Source organism: Malaclemys terrapin, chromosome 1 (assembly GCF_027887155.1).
Source record: "Malaclemys terrapin pileata isolate rMalTer1 chromosome 1, rMalTer1.hap1, whole genome shotgun sequence".
Taxonomy (NCBI): domain Eukaryota; kingdom Metazoa; phylum Chordata; order Testudines; family Emydidae; genus Malaclemys; species Malaclemys terrapin.
The window spans coordinates 13,870,026-13,888,173 of NC_071505.1; the positions used below are offsets into that span (position 1 = coordinate 13,870,026).

An 18,148-nucleotide genomic window follows, 5' to 3' on the forward strand; every position below is an offset into this window, starting at 1 on the left:
AGAGAAATTCCACACAGTTCTGCTTCCTGAGTATTTCCCTTAATCACGCCATTGGCTCGGAGGATCTTGGGGGAATGTGTAGAAGCCAGGACCTTCTGCATAGAGGCGCTGTGCTTTTGCATCGGCTCTAAGGTCCTTTACCGCGGCTCACTCCTTCGTAGCTTTTTTCCACTGGAAGAATACCGGAAGGGCTTCTCCTGCTGGGCATTGCCCGTAGGGCCTCTTTAAAGGGGTGTCCTGTTCAAAGTGAGAATCTCTGTCAACTCCAGGAATAGTGCCATGCCATGGCTGCTTCTTACATATGCACAACTGAAAATGTTGGGCTAAGTGACTAAAAGCAATGAGATCAAACAACTGCGCTTCCCCTGAAGATGCCATTTAATCAAAGCCAATCAATCCACATTTTCTAGGTTTCACAATGAAGCTTTAGTTGACTTTTTGGAGTGTACACCATTGAAGGGAAAGGGTTTGCTCTCTAGTTAGAGTACACACAAACTCTTGCAAACAGGAGTGGCACGAACACATTGAGGAGACCACCAACCCTCCGTAGCCTGGGAGATTTGAGAATACAAAATGGACTCTTTGAGTTAGGTTGAGTCTGAAGGAAGGAACTGCAAGTCTGCCTGAACCTTACACTGACTGCAAAAGACCTGGAAGAGGCTCCTTATTCCCGCTCCCATATTGGGCACTCACATAAAGACCAGGCAGAATGCAGCAGGAAAGCTTTGACTCATCAAACCACTAAATCATGTGCTTAATGTCATTTCTATTCAGGAAAACACGTAAGCACATGCTTAACTTTACAGCACGTATTGAAATCCCATTGAGGTCAATGGGAAGTTACTGAATTCAGGGGACTTAAGGATGTGCTTCAGTGCTGTGCTAAATAGGGATGAATTTAATATGTGCTTAAAGTTAAGCATGTGCTTAAGTGCTTTGCTGAATCAGGGTCTCAGTGATTAGAAAAAAGTTAAGTACTAAGTATTAAATAAACAGCTGTTCTAAAGATGGATTCAAAATATATGTGATTTGATAGAGCTGGAAATCAGAATTTTCTATTCTATCCATCTTGCCTGGTGCTTGTAATTTCAAAAGCGCTATTCTGGACCTCTCCCTATCTGAAGTAAAGCCCTTGAAAATCTGATTCAACTTTTTAAAATAAAATCTGGAGTGTCTGATAACATCAGTGTTAACAAGTAACTTACTTTTTGATCAGAGATGATAAACTGTACTTGCTTTGATCATTAGTCCATGTTTCTTAAACTTCAGTCAGGATTTAATGTAAAGGGAATAAACCCTAATGTTTGGGGAAACTAACGAGGCAAAAAGAAAAAGGTAAATAAATAATTGGGCCAATAGCACCGATTGTGGGATGCCGCTGTGTTGAGGTGACCAAGCTGAGACACTGTAAAGGGACCTGATCAGAAAGGGCTCAGAATCCATCCTCTGAAAATCAGGCCTCTTTAAGATGACCAGGGCGGGGCTCTGAACCAATGCATATTTTCCCAGAAAGGAAGGATTTAAGCAGGAAATTCTTCAAGGTGAAGACGCAAATGATCCTCAATTATTTTAATACTTACTAAATGCTTTGCATGTAAAACTTAAATAAGCCTAAAAAGCTTTTAAAAATGGCCCATGATTCTGCTACGTCCTATACAAACAAGCCCCTGATCCTTACTACTTGCATCTATCACAAGGAGAAAAACTATGGTGACTAAAGCAAGGCAAATTGCCTTATTGCATGAAAGTTTGCATTGGAGGTAGCACAAGAAGTTGTCAAATGTAAATCTTGTGCTCTCAAATTTACCCGTGTTTTCACAGAACCGCATCTGTGACTGCGCAGCACTACAAAAATTTCCTGCGAATGTGCTAATGGGCCTTATGAGAATGTTCTATAACCATCCATCTGTCACTTTTTAACAGGCCTGATTGGCAAGCACTTGTAACAACTGACATCTGTTCTTGCTTATTGATATGTAGATTTATGGTAATTGCCATGAACAATAAGACACGAAATTACCTAAGGTGAACATTAAATTAAATTTTCATGCCCCTATCCTTATAAATAATTTTTTTTTTAAATCTTAAGTTTCAAGCAGGCATATTGTGCATCTGTTTTGTACATAATTTAATTGTTTTTTTTTTAATTTGCCAAGTAACAAAATGAAAGTTGTGTTCCTTGTAGTTCTGACTATTTGCCAAGCTGATGGCACATTGGTAAATACACATTATTAAAAATTGAATCAAATTGTAATGTGGTTCTAGCTCTTTATAAATCATTTTGCTTTAATTCCCAACATTTTCTCCATCATGAAGATCAAGAGTTCTTTCTTACCCAGGAGTTCTCTCCCTGCAGGTGGAATTTCATTCTTTTTTTTTTTTTTTTACATGCCTATGAGGCTGTTTTGCAGTGTTAAGCGGTTTGCATTTCTTCAGCGAGAGGTACGGTTGCTGAGTATGCCGCAGTTTCAAATAAAAAGGATTGAATCACTTTCTGTCTAAGTTTGGTCCGGGGTTTGGGGCTGTTTTGAAAAACCTACGTGATGTGAAAAGCGTGGACTGCACGAATGGAGACCATGTGAAAGGATAGAATGTGCCAGACAGCAGAATAATCCCCAAATCTATACATTGGCTAGAGATTAACTGAACCGGAATCTACTTCTACCATGTAACCAAATCGGCTGTCGGATCTGAGGATCAACAGTACTTGGTTCCCTGTTCTGAGTTTGTGCTAGCAAGCTGTGATGTTGACACATTTCACATAAGGGAAAAAGCCAATAAACAGGGAGCAGCAGCAATGATAAAACATCTGGAGGAAGTGGAATATAGTAACGATGAGGATAGATTATTTGTGTATTTTAGCGGTCAGCCTTTGGGATGGGAGTGAGGAGATACGCCTGTTGATTTCATCAGTTCTACAGCACCCTGGGCACTGGGTGTGTTCTCAGCCTGTTATTAACATTTTCACACTCTTGAGTTCCACTCAGTTCAATTCTTTGGTTTCCTTCTCTGATGCATTATGACAACAAGAAACGGATCTTTTCTGGAGGCCCCATAGCTGACACCACATAACATCTGAAGAGCTGGTTTGTGGCCAGTGTGTTGTAGTCACTTTTCCAGTGACACATGCAGGGTGGGGAGAGGACTTCTTTGATGTATGTTTCTTGCTTCTTAACATTCTTTTGGGTTTGAAAAAATCTTCTGTTAGTGGAGAAGATCTCCCTTTGCTTCCACAGGAAGCTAGTCTACCTGCTTCTTTGTGCTATAAAAAGGTTTTGTGAGATGAAGAGAGGTGGGCATTCATTTTGCCTCCACCTGGGAGCTAGACTGGCTCCCCAGGCTAAGGCGAGCTGTTGCTTTTGGTGCTGCCGATTAGCCTTGTCTCTAATTCTTTGTGTTTTGTTTTCCTCGAGCACTGCATACATGCTGTCTCTCAGCTCCCATAGCCTTGCACCCATGTAGTTCTTCATTGGCCATGAAATAGAAAGCAATAGCGAATTGTTTCCGATTCTTTTTGCTTACCAAACGAGTTTCAGAGAAATCTGCGTGCATGTTGCAGAAATTGATGGGATTCCACCAGTCAGAAGCTATCTCCAAAAATTCTTTTCAGCATTGCTGTGTGCATCTTTGTTCACCGCTATTTGCCAGTCTAAATTGTGAACTGTTTAAAAGTACCACCAGGAAGCATCACCACACAGAAAATATAATTCAACTGCAACCTCCTTCTGATCGGCAGCCAGTCCAGTGGAGAGAGAGGCTGCTTTATTGCGTATTTCTACCAGCCAGACCACAGAATGGCATTAACGGTGGCCTCCATGAAGATTTGCATTGTTTGCTGGAGTCTTGGTGTTGAGCTCTGTAGACTTCTAGTGGACCTGAAACTTTATGAAGGGCACATTGGGGCCAAAGAGCAATCTAGAATGAAACCTGAGCCCACACCCCATCTTTCAAAATGTTTCCCGCCCTTGCAAAGAGATGGAGTCAGTAAACTAATAGGTCTCCTCTGTCTCTAAATTTGGTGATCCACTGGCTGAACTACTCTGGAGGCTTTCTGTATAAATCAGAATTGTAGAAAGTACTTTACACACCTCGCCTCATGTAGTGGCAGATTGTGGGTGGTCTATAGGAGTTCACAAGTGTGTGAGCAAGAGGATTCTAGAAGTTTCTCTCTCTCTTTCCTCCCCTACTTTTGTGCCCCTGCATAAGGGCAAGGCACAATCTTTACTCTTGTGCTTCCTGAGAGCTAGGAGATGGGGGAGGGACCATAGCTGTATCAGAAACTGTAGAGGATGGGGAGGAACCATAGCTAACTTCCTTCTCCATACCAGACAGCACAACTTGTTTGTTGAAGGCTGTAAAAAACTATAAACAGTGGCTCTGCTCTCCAAGAGGACTTGCGCCTGCCTCCAGCAGGGACAACATACCTCCCAATTCATCCCTTCACTATCATTGCCGCAATTGATGAGCAAGTATTCAGCTATGGATAATGTCCTAAAAGCATATACATAGAAATTTCAGATTATTTAGTGATGGACAAGCTCCTAAAGGCATGGATCAGCATAAAATAATGTGAAGCTTCCCCAAGCATCCGCACTTAATCAAACCTATGCATTCAAAAGTACCTAGCCAACCCACTTTGGGTTGGAAAGCTCACAAGAGCCGTCTCTCATAAGAAGTTTCCATTATTCCCTAGTTTTAGCCTCTGAGGAAACACTACAAGGAAAGCCCGTCTTGGTATACTTTAGTATTTCCTTGTCCTATCCCATCTGAAATGAAGACGTTCAAGGCTCAACCTTTTCAAAAAGTTCACCAAATTCTTTCATGTTTCAAAAGAAGACTTGGTTGAAGATGAGAGCTGTGTTTCAGGCTGTTTATTTTTTTCAGACAGGTTTGCCCGTCCCTAATTCTTTGGTAATTATAAAGTTTCCATGTAATTAAACTACAGAGTTTTTAAAGTATTTTTCTAAAGCACTTTGAACGTGATGAGTGCTATGTATAATCATGATAAAGCTCTAGCTTAAAAAGCTGAGCAAACTCAATGACGACCTGTGATTACAGGATACAGTAGTTACACCTAATTACCTTGGTTATTAGTACCTTGTAATTAGAGTAGTTATATGTTGTATTGTGCCTTGTAAACTATTATAGGTGATGGGGATTGAGAAAAACCTTATGGTTTATATAGTTCTTAAATTCTATGAGATGTCATGAGAGAGGTTTTCCTCTGTTAGTCCCTCAAAGTATATGATGTTGGTTCCAGATTCCTCTAAGTGATGGTTCTTCAGCCACATTACTAGTAAGATCATCCATCACCTATTTCTTTTTCTTTTTTTTTTTTTTTTTTTTTGGTAGAGTCATTATTGAAAAGTGCTTGACATCCACAACTGGGGCCGATTTTCAGAAGAGCTCCATTCTCAATTAGACACTTCTGAAAATCTGGATACTGTATTGAAGTTCTCAGCATTTAGAGGCTCTCACGGTAGATAAATGGAAACTTCTGGGTGCTGAGCATTTCTACAAGTCTGGTTTCTAATATCTAACCTAATTCTGTCCTGTGTTAGTTTCAAGCTATTGCTGCTCTTTATTATGCCATGTGGTCTCAGTCTCTGTAAAATGTCCCTTCTGCTCTTTTATTTTATTAGCTCTCAAATACTTGTAGAGTGTTATGATATCCCCTCTTCTCATTTTCTCCAAGTTCATATTAAGTTCTCCTGCTCATATGGTCATAGCTTAATTACTTTGACATTCTTCTCTGGATTTCCTCTAATTTATCAATGTCCTTTTCATACGGCATATGCAGAACACCCACATGTGGCCAAACCAAGGTGGGGGAAAGAGGCGTTATTTCTTTTTGTCCTACAAATTATGCCTATGTATATAGTTGTGATGCCCATATATATAAACACTCTGTACACCATTTTCATCTTTGAGCAGCTGCATCCCATTGAGATTTCAGGTTCTTTGTCACATTGTTGTTTTTTAATCATTCTTCTTCCATTTTGTATGAGTGTTGTTTAGTCTTTGTCTGCAATAGATGTCCTATTTCATATTTATCTAAATTAAATGCAATGCTTTTTAAATTTACCCCTCTCTTGAAGGTCTTTACATCATTCTGAAATGTAGATGTATCCTTCACTACATCTCGTAAAGTACTGAATAAACTAACTAACAAGTGGTTTTGAGAATCTGGATGGCTTACATGATACAGAACATTCTGCCTAGAGGTCCCCAGTTCAAATCTGGCCCCAAATGATAGTGACTGGAAATCATTACTGTCTGATAGCTGTTCCGTGCTGAATTTGATGGTCTCGATTCAGTTCCAAATAGACAGAAGGAATTTCAAGCAAAAATTGCTCTCACAATTGGCTGTTATTGTGCGGTAGTCTAAGTAGAGAAGTGAAGAAGGGACTTGGGGACTGAACTTGATAGGATCCGAGTACCTCTCAAGCAATAATTAATTTACCTTCTCTCCACCTACGGTGAGGTCAGGAAGTATTATTATCACATAGAGAGATTAAGTGACTTGTCACACCACAACTCGTTGACGGAGGTGGGAACTAAACACAAATTTCCTGAGTTGCAAGCCTGTGCTGTAACAACAAAACCATCCACCCTCTCACCTGTAAGACAGATATGAGGCACATTGGCTGGGGCCAGTGGGGGGTAGCTTATACTGCCCAGGCTGTAGCTGTTCTGGGAATGAAAGGAGGGTTTAAATCACTGGTAGGACTGTCAATCTGGCAACCTTTACCAGTCTTATATTCCTTTAAAATGAATACAACTTTTAAACTGGAAATCTCTTAATTAACCCTGTTGCTGAAGCTGCATTTTGTTCTCTGCACAGGCATGAATGCTTTACAGTTACAGAATTTGGCAACTTTAGCAGCCGCAGCAGCCGCCGCCCAAACCTCAGCTACCACCACCAATGCAAATCCTCTCTCCACAACGACTGGTGCGCTGGGAGCGCTCACAAGTCCTGGTAAGAGTAGATTACTTTCCATTCAGATTCTGCAGTAACAGTAGACTAGAAGGAGAGCCTCAGAATGGTGATCCCGTATCTGTTTATCACTTCCAAAACCAACCAACTTGCACGTGAAAAGTGTGGAGGGTTTGGGGGGATATTTTTAGTAAAATGTTTTAATTAAAAAAGTGTGTTTAAGCAGCTAACTAAAGCCTGGATTTTGCAAGTTGTTCCATGCGGGCACATCGGTCTGCTCTGCCCAGCTCACTGCAGGGTTAGGGCCCATGTTGCAGTCTTACAACACCCAGCAGGCACAAGAAAACTCTAGTTGCATGAGGAACTCAGTGAGATTTAACGTTTCAGAAAGAATCCAGAACATGAGTCAAGTCCTCTCATGCTAGAAAAAAAGACAAACTGAATTTGTTCCCTCTTTTTTTTTTTTTTCTTTTTTTTTTTTTCTTGCCTTTTCTTTTTCTTCCTATGGTGCCTTCAGAGATTGCTCCTGCTGGTAACTGAGAGGCAATTATGGAAGTAAGACCAGATGCATACTGAAAATCTTGCTGGATTCTGATCTCCATACACTGGTGTAAATTCAGTAATCAATAACTCCTCATCATCTCCAAAGCCAGTGGAGGCTAGAGTTATTTACATTGGTGTAACTGAGCTGAGAATCTGACCCCTTATCTTTATATAAAGGCTTCAGGGTGTAGTAATTTGCATCATGAAGTGTGTTTATGGCGATTCTAAAAACATTCATATCATTTTAGATGCCACTAAAGAACATTTGTGTTTAATCTTGTTTCTAAGTATATTCATCCCTCATGATAAAATAATCTGTGGCAGAAGGTTTGAGCTCAACCACAAGGGAGGCAATCTTTGACATATGTTATAGGCAGAGAATGTAACACCACCTATTATTATTAACACTTCCATTGTAAGACTCTGTTTTCAGTGGCTTTTACCTTTTTACCAGACTATTGGACTGAATTTTTCCATACCGGGTGTCTGCCTCAGGCTGAATGTGTTAGACACAAGGGTGCAGCCATTTCCAAGGATAAAGCTAGGGGGAAGTACTTCGTTTTGCAATGTTAAAAAAAGAAAATCTGCAACCTTTACTTTGGGAAGCTCTAGAACACCAGGCTTTGGAATGGGGACTCGAAATTTGTCAGGGGCGAGGCCTTTGTGTCAGAGATTTGTCTGTTTCTGTTTCCCTGGAAATCTGCCCAAATTTGGTCAAGTTTAAGTATTCAAAAAAAACTCAGTTCAGACATGCCCAGTAGAGACTTGTTAGGGTAGGTTTAATCACTTGAGCTGGAGGTATAGCTCAGATAGAAGTATGCACACTAGCTTTACTCGAGCTAGTGCGCTAAAAATAGAAGTGGAGCCATGGTGGCACAGGTGGGGGGATGGACTAGCCACCCAAGTAAGCACCTAGGATCCAAGTCAGATTGTACTCAGTGAAGCTAACCCCTCCTGCTGCCTATGCTGGCTCCACTTCTGCACTTGGTCAAAGCTAATGTACTCATGACTACCCAAGCTATAAATTACATCTCCAGCAGAAGTCTAGACATACCCAGCTAAAATCTCTGAAGATTCCATCCTCCCTGAGCATGCTCCCTCCCCATACAGCTCCTAGGCTCATCAGACTGCACATGTACCATTCCCACAAAGCAACTGAGCACGATCCAACCCGGGGCTTAGAAAGACTTTCCCTTGAATTACTACTCCCCAGCCAGGATGGGGTTGGGCATCGGAACTGACCGCAGAAAGCCTGTCTCTCCTGTGCTCTCGATGGCACCCCTGCTGGAGCCCAGGCAGTGTGGAGGAGGAAGGCGCCTCACTCAAATGCAGAGGAGGCAGGAGCTAGACTGGGGGAAGGGGAGGCATAGATTGGGGCAAGGAGGCTGGTGAGACTGGGACTGTGGGGAAAGGGAGAGAAACCGTGACTTGAAGTTTGGGGGAGACTGGGACTGATTGGGCAAGGAAACTGGGACTGGGAATGAGTGGAGGTGAGTAGACACATCTGACCAGGAGCTAAGATGAGGGGGACAACAGGGACTGGCTGGATAAAGACCGGGGAGTGGGGAGGGGAAATTAAGACTGGGAGCCAGTGGGGATTGGACAAGGAGTTGGGGTGGGGAGGAACTTAGACTGGCTGGGCAAGGAAACTGGGAGTGGGGAAAGAAAGATATTGGAAGGATAGGAAGACTGGGACTTGAATGGGGACCTTAGAAGGGAAGACTGGGTCTGAGGTGAGACTGGGGAGGCAAGGAGAGTGGGCCTGGGCCTGGGACGAGGAGCCAAGGGGTGGGAAGAGACAAGATTGGGACAGAGACGGGTTAGAGGGGATGGGAAAGGAGTCAAGCTTAGAGGAACTGACAGAAGGGTCTGTGATGCTTACTGGAACACACTCTCCTCCTGGTATGGCACCCAAGATTCCTGAGTCTCGCTATTCTTTCTGCTGTCATCAAATCTGTGAAATGCACTGGCAAAGTGTGTGTCTCACGCTGCTGTCAGAAACGCTGTTAGCGCAATTGGCAGACATCTGTGCTGTGGATCTAAAGGTTCCAACCCTGCTGATGGTCCATGTGGGCATCTGTATGATGCCACATGCTGCAATTTCGGGGGGAGGGAGGGGAGGGGATTCAGTTTGCTCTTTTAAAAACCTAGGAATTAACAAACAAAACACTGTGTTAAAAGAACATTAAGGTTGCAAAGTCAAGCACTCAAAAGCTAGGAAATTCCATACTGAGGACCCTTGCCTTATTTGTTGCAGAACTTGGAAGTTGTGTAGTGCATGAGGCAGGGGACTGCATGAAGAGGAAGGACAGTCTCATGGTTAGGGCAGTTGAATGCTGCCCTGGAGAACTGGATTCTATCCCTGCCCTGCCAAACTACGTGATGCTGGGCAAGTCACTTAACCAAACTTTTCACAGGAGGTCACTATTTGTATTTTCATCATGTTCTGGGGGCTCAACTTGAGACCCTGGAGTCTGACATGCACAAGTCACTGAGCACTCACAGCTGCAACTGAAGTCAATAGGATCTGTGCTTTGAAAAGATACAATGTTATATAATACTAAGTGCTCTGAAAAATCATGCCACAATTAGTAGATACTTTTGACATTAATTTCTCTGTACATCAGTTCCCCATCTGTAAAATGGGGATAATACCACCCTTCAACAGGGGTTTTGTGAACCTAAATTAATTAATGTTTGTGAAGCCCTCAGATACTATCCAGATGAGTACCGTAGGGAAGTCAGTGAGGAAATGAATAATTCTGAATTTAGAGCAGGGTTTGACTAGTGTGCAGTAAATAAGGAATGAGGCCACACAGTGAACAATGAGGAGAAAACAAAATATTGAATAGCTGCTCATTCAGTGAGCACCATTCATCCTGTGCACTGAATGAGACAGGGTCCTCTGGAAAAAATAGTGTGATAATATAATAAAGACTGTATTATCATGCATATGTATAAAGGGGCTGAATGAAGGTTGCAGAGGCAACGTTAATTCTATAATGACTCTCCTTGAGGTCTGTGGTACAAACAGCTGTCTTGAGGATTCTATACACTATACATTTTGGAGATGAAAAAGACTCCTTAGATCAAATAGTCCAACTGCTGCCAACATAGGATTGTTCTAAAGGACATTTCCAAGTGTTGCTTAACCTGAATAACTCCAGAGATGGGAATATTTACACTTCCCTTCCAGTATTATTTAATGGCCTAATTAACCTTATTGTTAGAAAATGTTTTCTGGTGTCCAGCCTAATTATTTGCTTGCATCCCACTTTTCCATTAGCCACTCTAAATAATTCTTTCCCCCACAATCAGAGCATTTTAAAAGTTAGGGATGGCCTATTTGGCCCTCTAGCCAGGGCCGGCTCCAGGCACCAGCTCACCAAGCTTGTGCTTGGGGAGGCACCTGTACGGGGGCGGCATGGCGCTCCGGCTCCAGCCGCCGGGGAGAGCGGGGCCGCGACTGGGCTCGCCGCCGCGGAGAGCGGAGCCCCGGCCAGGCTCTCTGCCATTCTCCCAGGGCTCCGGCTGCCAGCAGAGCCGCGGTGGGCTCGGTGCCCTCCCCTGCCGCGCTCCGGGGGGGGGGGGGAAGGGGCAAGGCAGGAGGCTTTTTTGCCTGGGGCGGCAAAAAAGCGAGAGCCAGCCCCACATCTAGCCCATATTGCTACCAAAGGATTGTTCACTACTGCATGGTTTCTGCTGTGTTGGGAAGACTAGCTTTGAATGTCTGAAAAATCCAGGCTTCTACTAGTATCTTAATCATCTTTATCACCTTTTTCTGGACCCTCTCCAATGTAATTATGCCTTCATTGAAGTGGGGCACCCACAACAGCATGCAGTGTTGCTAATGTATTTAATTCAATGCTACAGGAAGATAGGCTAACCTATATAGTTGTGCTTGTGCTTCATATAATGCAGGATATATTGATCAGCATATCCCGTTGTAAAATCGTATACATACATAGCTATCCAATTATATCTTAGCATCTGTAGTGAGCATCTCCTCCCATTTATCTCTCTCCGCGTCATATGCCAGTGTTTTAGATTATATTTCCCCCAGTTATGTTGATTTTGCATTTTTGAGATAAAATTTCATTTTTTGATTCCTTCCAGTTTCTCTGATCTGGCAAGAAATATCTTAACTCTTCTCTACTTCCCTTGAAAAGCGTGGAAGACTTAAGACCTTACATAGGATTGCAGGGCTCTTCTGTTGAGTCAGATGCTAAAGCCCTGAATTAAGCGTCAGAGTAATTACTCCACCCAGGAAGGAGGTGAAGTTTGGACATTTCTCAGCGAGTGTAAATCAGCATAACTTTACTGGCTTCAGTTGTGTTTTATACCAGCTGAGCACCTGGCTCAGAGACTTCCCTATGAAACCTGGGGAAGCTTTGGAAGAAGCTGGAGGTGGCCTTTTATTTCACCGTAATTTCATGTATAAAGCTGAGGGTACTGTATGGACGCTGTTTGTATTATGCAAACCTCCCAAATACACAATAAAACTAAATACTAAAGAGTGTTAGCGGTAAGAAAACAAAACTTGTACCATCACTGAAAAGCAAAGGGCCCAACAGTTAGAACTTGCAAATCCACCTGGGAAAATAGATGTTTTCAGATGATGACGGTGAATGGGATGCGCTGAGGCAGATGTTTCAGATGGGATGAGTAAATACCTCCTAGGGGGCAACCCAGTATGGGGGGGGAGTGGTGGCCCCCTAGTGGCAGAGACCATGGTTTTCAGAAATGACTCATGATTTTGGGTGACACTTTGATGATTTTCAACAAGGGCTGAACACCCGACCCCCCAGGTTAGGCACCCCCAAATCACAAATCCCTTTTCAAAATCTTAGCTGGAGTTAATAGCCACAGGAAAACCATTTTCAACATTTGAAAGCTTACTGTGGTACTGAGTGCATATTTAATAGTCTCTTTATGCCCTCCACAACTAACCAACCATTGTTAAAATGTCCTTCAAGTTAACCTTTCTTATCTGGTTCCACATTCTTCACCCTATTACGTATTTTGTAAACCTGAACAATATCTTCATGGATTCTTCTCTGCTCTATGAAAAATACATTTAGTTCCATAAAGCATTTCATAGTAGCACAAAGTATTTCCATTAAAACTTGAAATAGATCGGCAGAAAACTTTTGACTCTGCCTTTCAGTATTGGAGGTTTTTTCCAGAGGAATGGGGGTACTTTGGGTCTAATTTTCTCCAGTTTGGTGGGTTTAGTGGGAGTAAATTATACTGTCCGATTACAAAGCCCAGAGTAAGCATAGGAAGAAATGTTTCTGTCTTTCTAGATAATGCATTAAATTAATAGGCCCTGATTCAGGAAAGCTCCCATATTCAGGACAGCTTAACTTTAAGCAGATATTTAAGTCCCATTGATGTCAAAGTGCTGTCCTGAATAGGTATGCACATAAATACTTTTCTGAACTAGGCCATTAATAATAGTCCAACACCACAAAAATTCAAATCCAGATTTATCCCCTATTCCTTCAAAGTTCATTTCATGCTCAGATCCAGGGTTTTGGTTCCATCTAGAAATTGGAGCTAGCAGTAAAATCTGGTATCCTCAAAAGATGGGTGTTTCAATTAGGGCTCCTCTTTAGACCTGGTCCTATGAGGTTCAGAGTGCCCTGGACTTGCACTGAGTTCTGCATGTGCTCAGACACACTTGGATCAACTCAGCACCTCATGGGGACACAAGAATAGAGATGACACCAAACCAAAATCTTGCCTGATATTTGAGGATGCCACATTTTGCGGCTGGCCCCCAAGAAGACTTAAGAGGACTTGAAAGGTGATCAGCATCTTGCAGGCCTGGGCCCTCTAATACTAACTGTTGAATTTATATGAAACACCTCCTTTCAAAGTTCAGCCAGTTTTATATTTCAAAATAAAACCCTGCATTTTACTATAAACACAGCCCAGCACAACTCCTAAATGGGTTTGACGCCACTCTATGAACAGTCATTCCCTTCCCTGTGCTGAACACTTTAAAGTATTCTCTCTCTTTCTAAATACTTTCTTTAAAGCTTCAGACAATATTAATCCAGAAAGGACAGAGACAATGCAATCCCCAAAACTATTAATTTTTTTATAATTGTAAATTTATATTTTCAATTTTGCATATCCATGGAAGTCTCTCCCTACAGCATTGTTAGAAATTATTTTTAAAAGCCTTTGCTTAAAAAAAAAATATGAAAGATTAAGCTTTCATTTTAGAAAAAAAAATCCCCTCAGGCAATAAATAGGTTCTTTTGTCTAGTGGCCTTGGGAAAAAAATTAAAATAGTTTAAATTGCCTATGATTATAGAGTAACTGGGGGTTTTTTTGTTTTTTGTTGGGGTTTTTTGTTGTTTTTTGCAATTATTAGATGGTAGTGGATAAAAATGAAAGAATAAAAACCAGGTAAATGCATATTACTCTTCCATGAATTTCTCACAGGTCTTTAGAAGCCTCATTTAATTATCGTTCTTGTCTTTTATTTTGATATGATAATTGTTTCTTTTATTTACTTTAATCACCCCTATTTAGTTAATGAATTCTTCACTCTTTTTTTCCCCCCACTTGTTTGGAACACTTTTCTTTTTTAAATGATTGGAACTCTGTATCAGTGTAGGGTTACCAGACATCCGTTTTTTCCCGGACATGTCCGGCTTTTTGGTAATCAAACCCCCGTCGGGGGGGAATTGCCAAAAAGCTGAACATGTCCAGGAAAAATAGCGGCCGGGCACTTCCCCTCCCGGGCTCCAGCTGCTCTGCTCCGGCAGCGCAGGGTCCGGAGGCAAGGGGGCTGCCCGAAGCCAGAGCACTACCGGCTTCACGGTTTGCCGGGCAGCCTCCAGACCCTGCGCGCCCGGCTGGGCGCTTCCCCTCCCGGGCTCCAGCTGTGCTGGGGAAGCGCAGGCCGGGGGCGCGGGGTCTGGGGGCTGCCCAGCAAACCGTGAAGCCGGTAGCGCTCGGGCTTCGGACAGCCCCCATGCTTCCGGATCCTGCACCCCCGGCCTGGGCGCTTCCCCTCCCGGGCTCCAGCTGTGCTGGGGAAGCGCCGGCTGGGGGTGCGGGGTCTGGGGGCTGCCCGGCAAACCGTGAAGCCGGTAGCGCTGGGGCAGCCCTTTTCGTGTGGCTGGGAGGAAGGAGGGGGAGTTAGGGCTGGGACTTTGGGGAATGGGTGGAGTTGGGGTGGGGAAGCGACAGAGTTGGGGCAGGGCCGGGGCTGGGAAAGGGGCGGGGCCAGGGCCCCATGGAGTGTCCTCGTTTTTTATTTTTTAAATATGGTAACCCTATATCGGTGTAGAGAGGCAATATTTTATAATGGTTAAAACTTGGGACTAGAAATCAGGAATCCTGGATTCTCTTCCAGACTGTGGCTAGATCTTATAAATAGATGCACTAGCACAGATCCCAGTGCCTGCACAAAATGCCAGGAAAGTCAGTAGGACTCCACATGGGTGCTAGGGGGTACGCTAGCAAATGTATGTTCAAGAACAGGTACTCTGCCTTCAATTCACTGTGTGACACTTAGCTTGCCTTGATTTACCCACATGTAAACTTAGGGATAATATAGTTCACCTACCTCACATTCTTGATGTTAGGTTTAATTAATGTTTACACAGCATTTTAAAATCTCTGGTGAAAGATGGTATACGAGCCCCCAGTATTATATAAACTGATATTATATTCCAGTAAATATACTACAAGACGGGAACATTTAGGCTGCACACAAAAGTCAGGAAATACAAAATTTATGATTTCACATACACCTTTAATTCTGCCCTCTTGCACATATGCATCACAATACAGTTTTTAATCACATGATCCTGTACTATTTCCTAAATATAATATGGTATACATTTTTTTCAACAGCCAGTAGCACAGCCTTCCCAGGTGACTGCAAAGAGAAGGGAAGAGGCAGCAAATTGTACCTGCATACATGTCCACAATGCAATTTTCTGGTACCATGGGGGATAAAGTAGCTAACTCAGAAGCTAATTTAGCAGTGCACATAAGTAGCCTTTGTATTCCCTCACATTTTCACAATTGTCCTATGTCGCTATAGTAAATATGCAGTATGTTGTGTAAGAATAATTTACTATGTATGTTGCATATAAATGACCTTCATGGACTGTGAGTTTACACCAGTAACACAAAGTACTACAGGATGCTAGCGATCTGTATCGAAATTTGTAGAAAACAATTCTGATAGAATGTTTTCAAGAAAGAGTATGTGATTCTGTGGTTACAGAATGTATTATAAGCACATATGGGGCACAGATAATTAGAATAGCAAAGGTAATTACCCCTCCACAAGATATTTTACAGGGTTGGAATGCAGGACCTTTTCAGCCCCAAAGCATAAACCTCTACTACCTGAGCTAAGGGAGTAACTCTGTTTGCTCCCAGCCATAGCAGTTTTATATGTGCACTAACTGCTAAAGGGGAACATGACATGCACTCACTTTACAAGGATGCTATACAAACTTAACTTGATCATTTCCTGACTTTTGAGTGCTTATCCATGCTCGCTGGAGGCCAGTTTCAGTGCTTACGGAAGTCAATGGGTATTCTAAGATACATTTTTAATACATTTTTCTAAAATGTGTTTTTGTTTTGTTTTTTTCTTAAAGATGCATATATTTTCAAAAAGTAAAATCCAAAAGGTTGAACTTCTTGGCTAAACAACACTGGAATGTCTTATCCCAGATCCTGTACCTTATAAGGAGCCTCTTTATTCTGACAGAGTTTGCACTTTATTCTGCAGGAGTTTGCAGCTTTTACAATATAAGATGAGTAGTGAATGAGACATAGTTCCCTGAAAACCCTGTCTCATTCACTGTTCATCTCACCACAGAGCTAAGCTGGCCTTGCATGCTCAGGTAACATGGCTTTATCAGCCTGCATACTTGGAATCTAGAAGGAAGTGTCTATGCAAAATATATTGTGTGTGCAAAGAATATGATTTTCAACAGGTCATTACACTCAAATCAAAACCAAATTTGACTGTGCTTTTTCCATGCCAAAGTTCAACTTTCTGTTCCCATCCATTTTAAGCAGTAGAGCTGTTATAAAAATAAAATAAAAAAGCTGCAAACATTTTTAATTAGAATAGTAAATAAATTATATATATCCCCATACTCAAAATAAGCTACTTTTGGGCAGGTGCCAACACTGGAAAATTTCATCCCCAAAGGAGGAAGTTTCTGAAAGTTATAAAGCAGCTGAAAATGGGGGGTTAGAATAGACATGCTTACCCAATTTAATGAGGGCAGTTGATGTCAGTCCCATTACAATTAATCTGTTCTTTCCCTTCTTAAAAGTACAGGGTGGTCACTTACAGTTAGTATCTGTGGTTCATTGGTCAAAACTTTATTTGCACCAACATCATCTCTGTTCATTTTTCTTAAAGATGAAGTAAAATGATTCTTAGGACATTTATTATTTTATCTGCTCAATAACATAGCACAAAGATTGCCTTTGTTAGTTAAAAGTATTCAAGTTGGGAACACAATTGTTGAAACGTTAGGCATTTTACAGAAAATTTAAGATACCTCAGCAGAGACGCAGCAAAGAATGTTCAAATAGACCTTTTTAAAAGCTCCTCTTTTTATTCACTTCAGTACAATACCTATTTCTCCAATCAGCAGTTCACGTCTGCCACAGTGACATTTTGTTATAGGCCAATGCACCCACTGTGCTGTCTATGATTTGCTTCCAGGATGATCCAAAAATAACCAAACCTGTAGGTGAATATGAAGCTCTGACAGTTTTCTACAGAATGAATCAAGGTAGATGGTTCACGCTGGAACAAATCCGTTTAAAACGCAGCAGCTTTCTCTTCCACTTCAATACAAGTTAACCACTTACATGTCTTGGTATAGAATTAACATGATCAAGTACAATATATTGTACTATCATTTAAAAAGCCATTCATTACATTTGGGGCGGGAACTCACTTGAATGTTAAGCTATTATTTTTAGGGCAAAAATATGATCTGACAGATAAAGTAGTTTTTAAAAGGCATATTCTGTGCACTTATGTAACCAAAGTACATAAATTCTTATGATATATTTTAATCTAGACTGATTTCTTTTGTAAGGTTTGGGTTGTGGCTTGTACATTTGAGAGAAACAAGAGAGAGAAAAAATCCTGATAGAGGGTATGATCTAGTGGTCTGAACATGGGACTGAGAGGCAGGAACTTCTTTGTTCTAATCCCAGCTCTGATACTGTCTCCCTTTATTTGGCCTTTTGCAAGTCATTTAATCTCTCTGCCTAGCTTTACCCATATGTAAAACAAGAATAACATGTACTTGCTGATTGGGTGTTCTGGAGTCTTAGTTGATGTTTGTGAAAGCTTTGAAGTTGAAAAGTGCCATGTAAGAGCTAAATACTATTAGGATAAGCTTTCGTGGGTGAATACCCACTTTGTCAGACGCATGTGGTGGACAAAGTGGGCATTCACCCACAAAAGATTATGTTCCAATACGTCTGTTAGTCTATAAGGTGCCACAGGAGACTCTGTCGCTTTTTACAGATCCAGACTAACACGGCTACCCCTCTGATACTATTATGATGTTTGTGTTGCAGTTGTTGATACACTTTGAGGCAAGTCATTATTTCACTGATAGGGAGCGCTGATCCCTGGTGTAATTATTG

General features: G+C 41.9%; 1 protein-coding gene across 11 annotated transcripts in view; it reads left to right on the forward strand.

Annotated features, from left to right (window-relative positions):
* Window positions 1-18,148, forward strand: part of CELF2 (CUGBP Elav-like family member 2) — a 438,989-nt gene that overhangs the window by 385,041 nt on the left and 35,800 nt on the right. For 7 of the 11 annotated variants that reach the window (XM_054016413.1, XM_054016421.1, XM_054016432.1 and 4 more), the window contains one exon: window positions 6,845-6,979. In XM_054016413.1, coding sequence (XP_053872388.1) covers window positions 6,845-6,979 — 135 coding nt within the window. Of the gene's footprint in view, window positions 1-6,844; window positions 6,980-9,737; window positions 9,870-18,148 lie in introns of all 11 variants that reach the window. The other 4 variants (XM_054016397.1, XM_054016390.1, XM_054016383.1 and 1 more) reach the window with 1 other exon arrangement.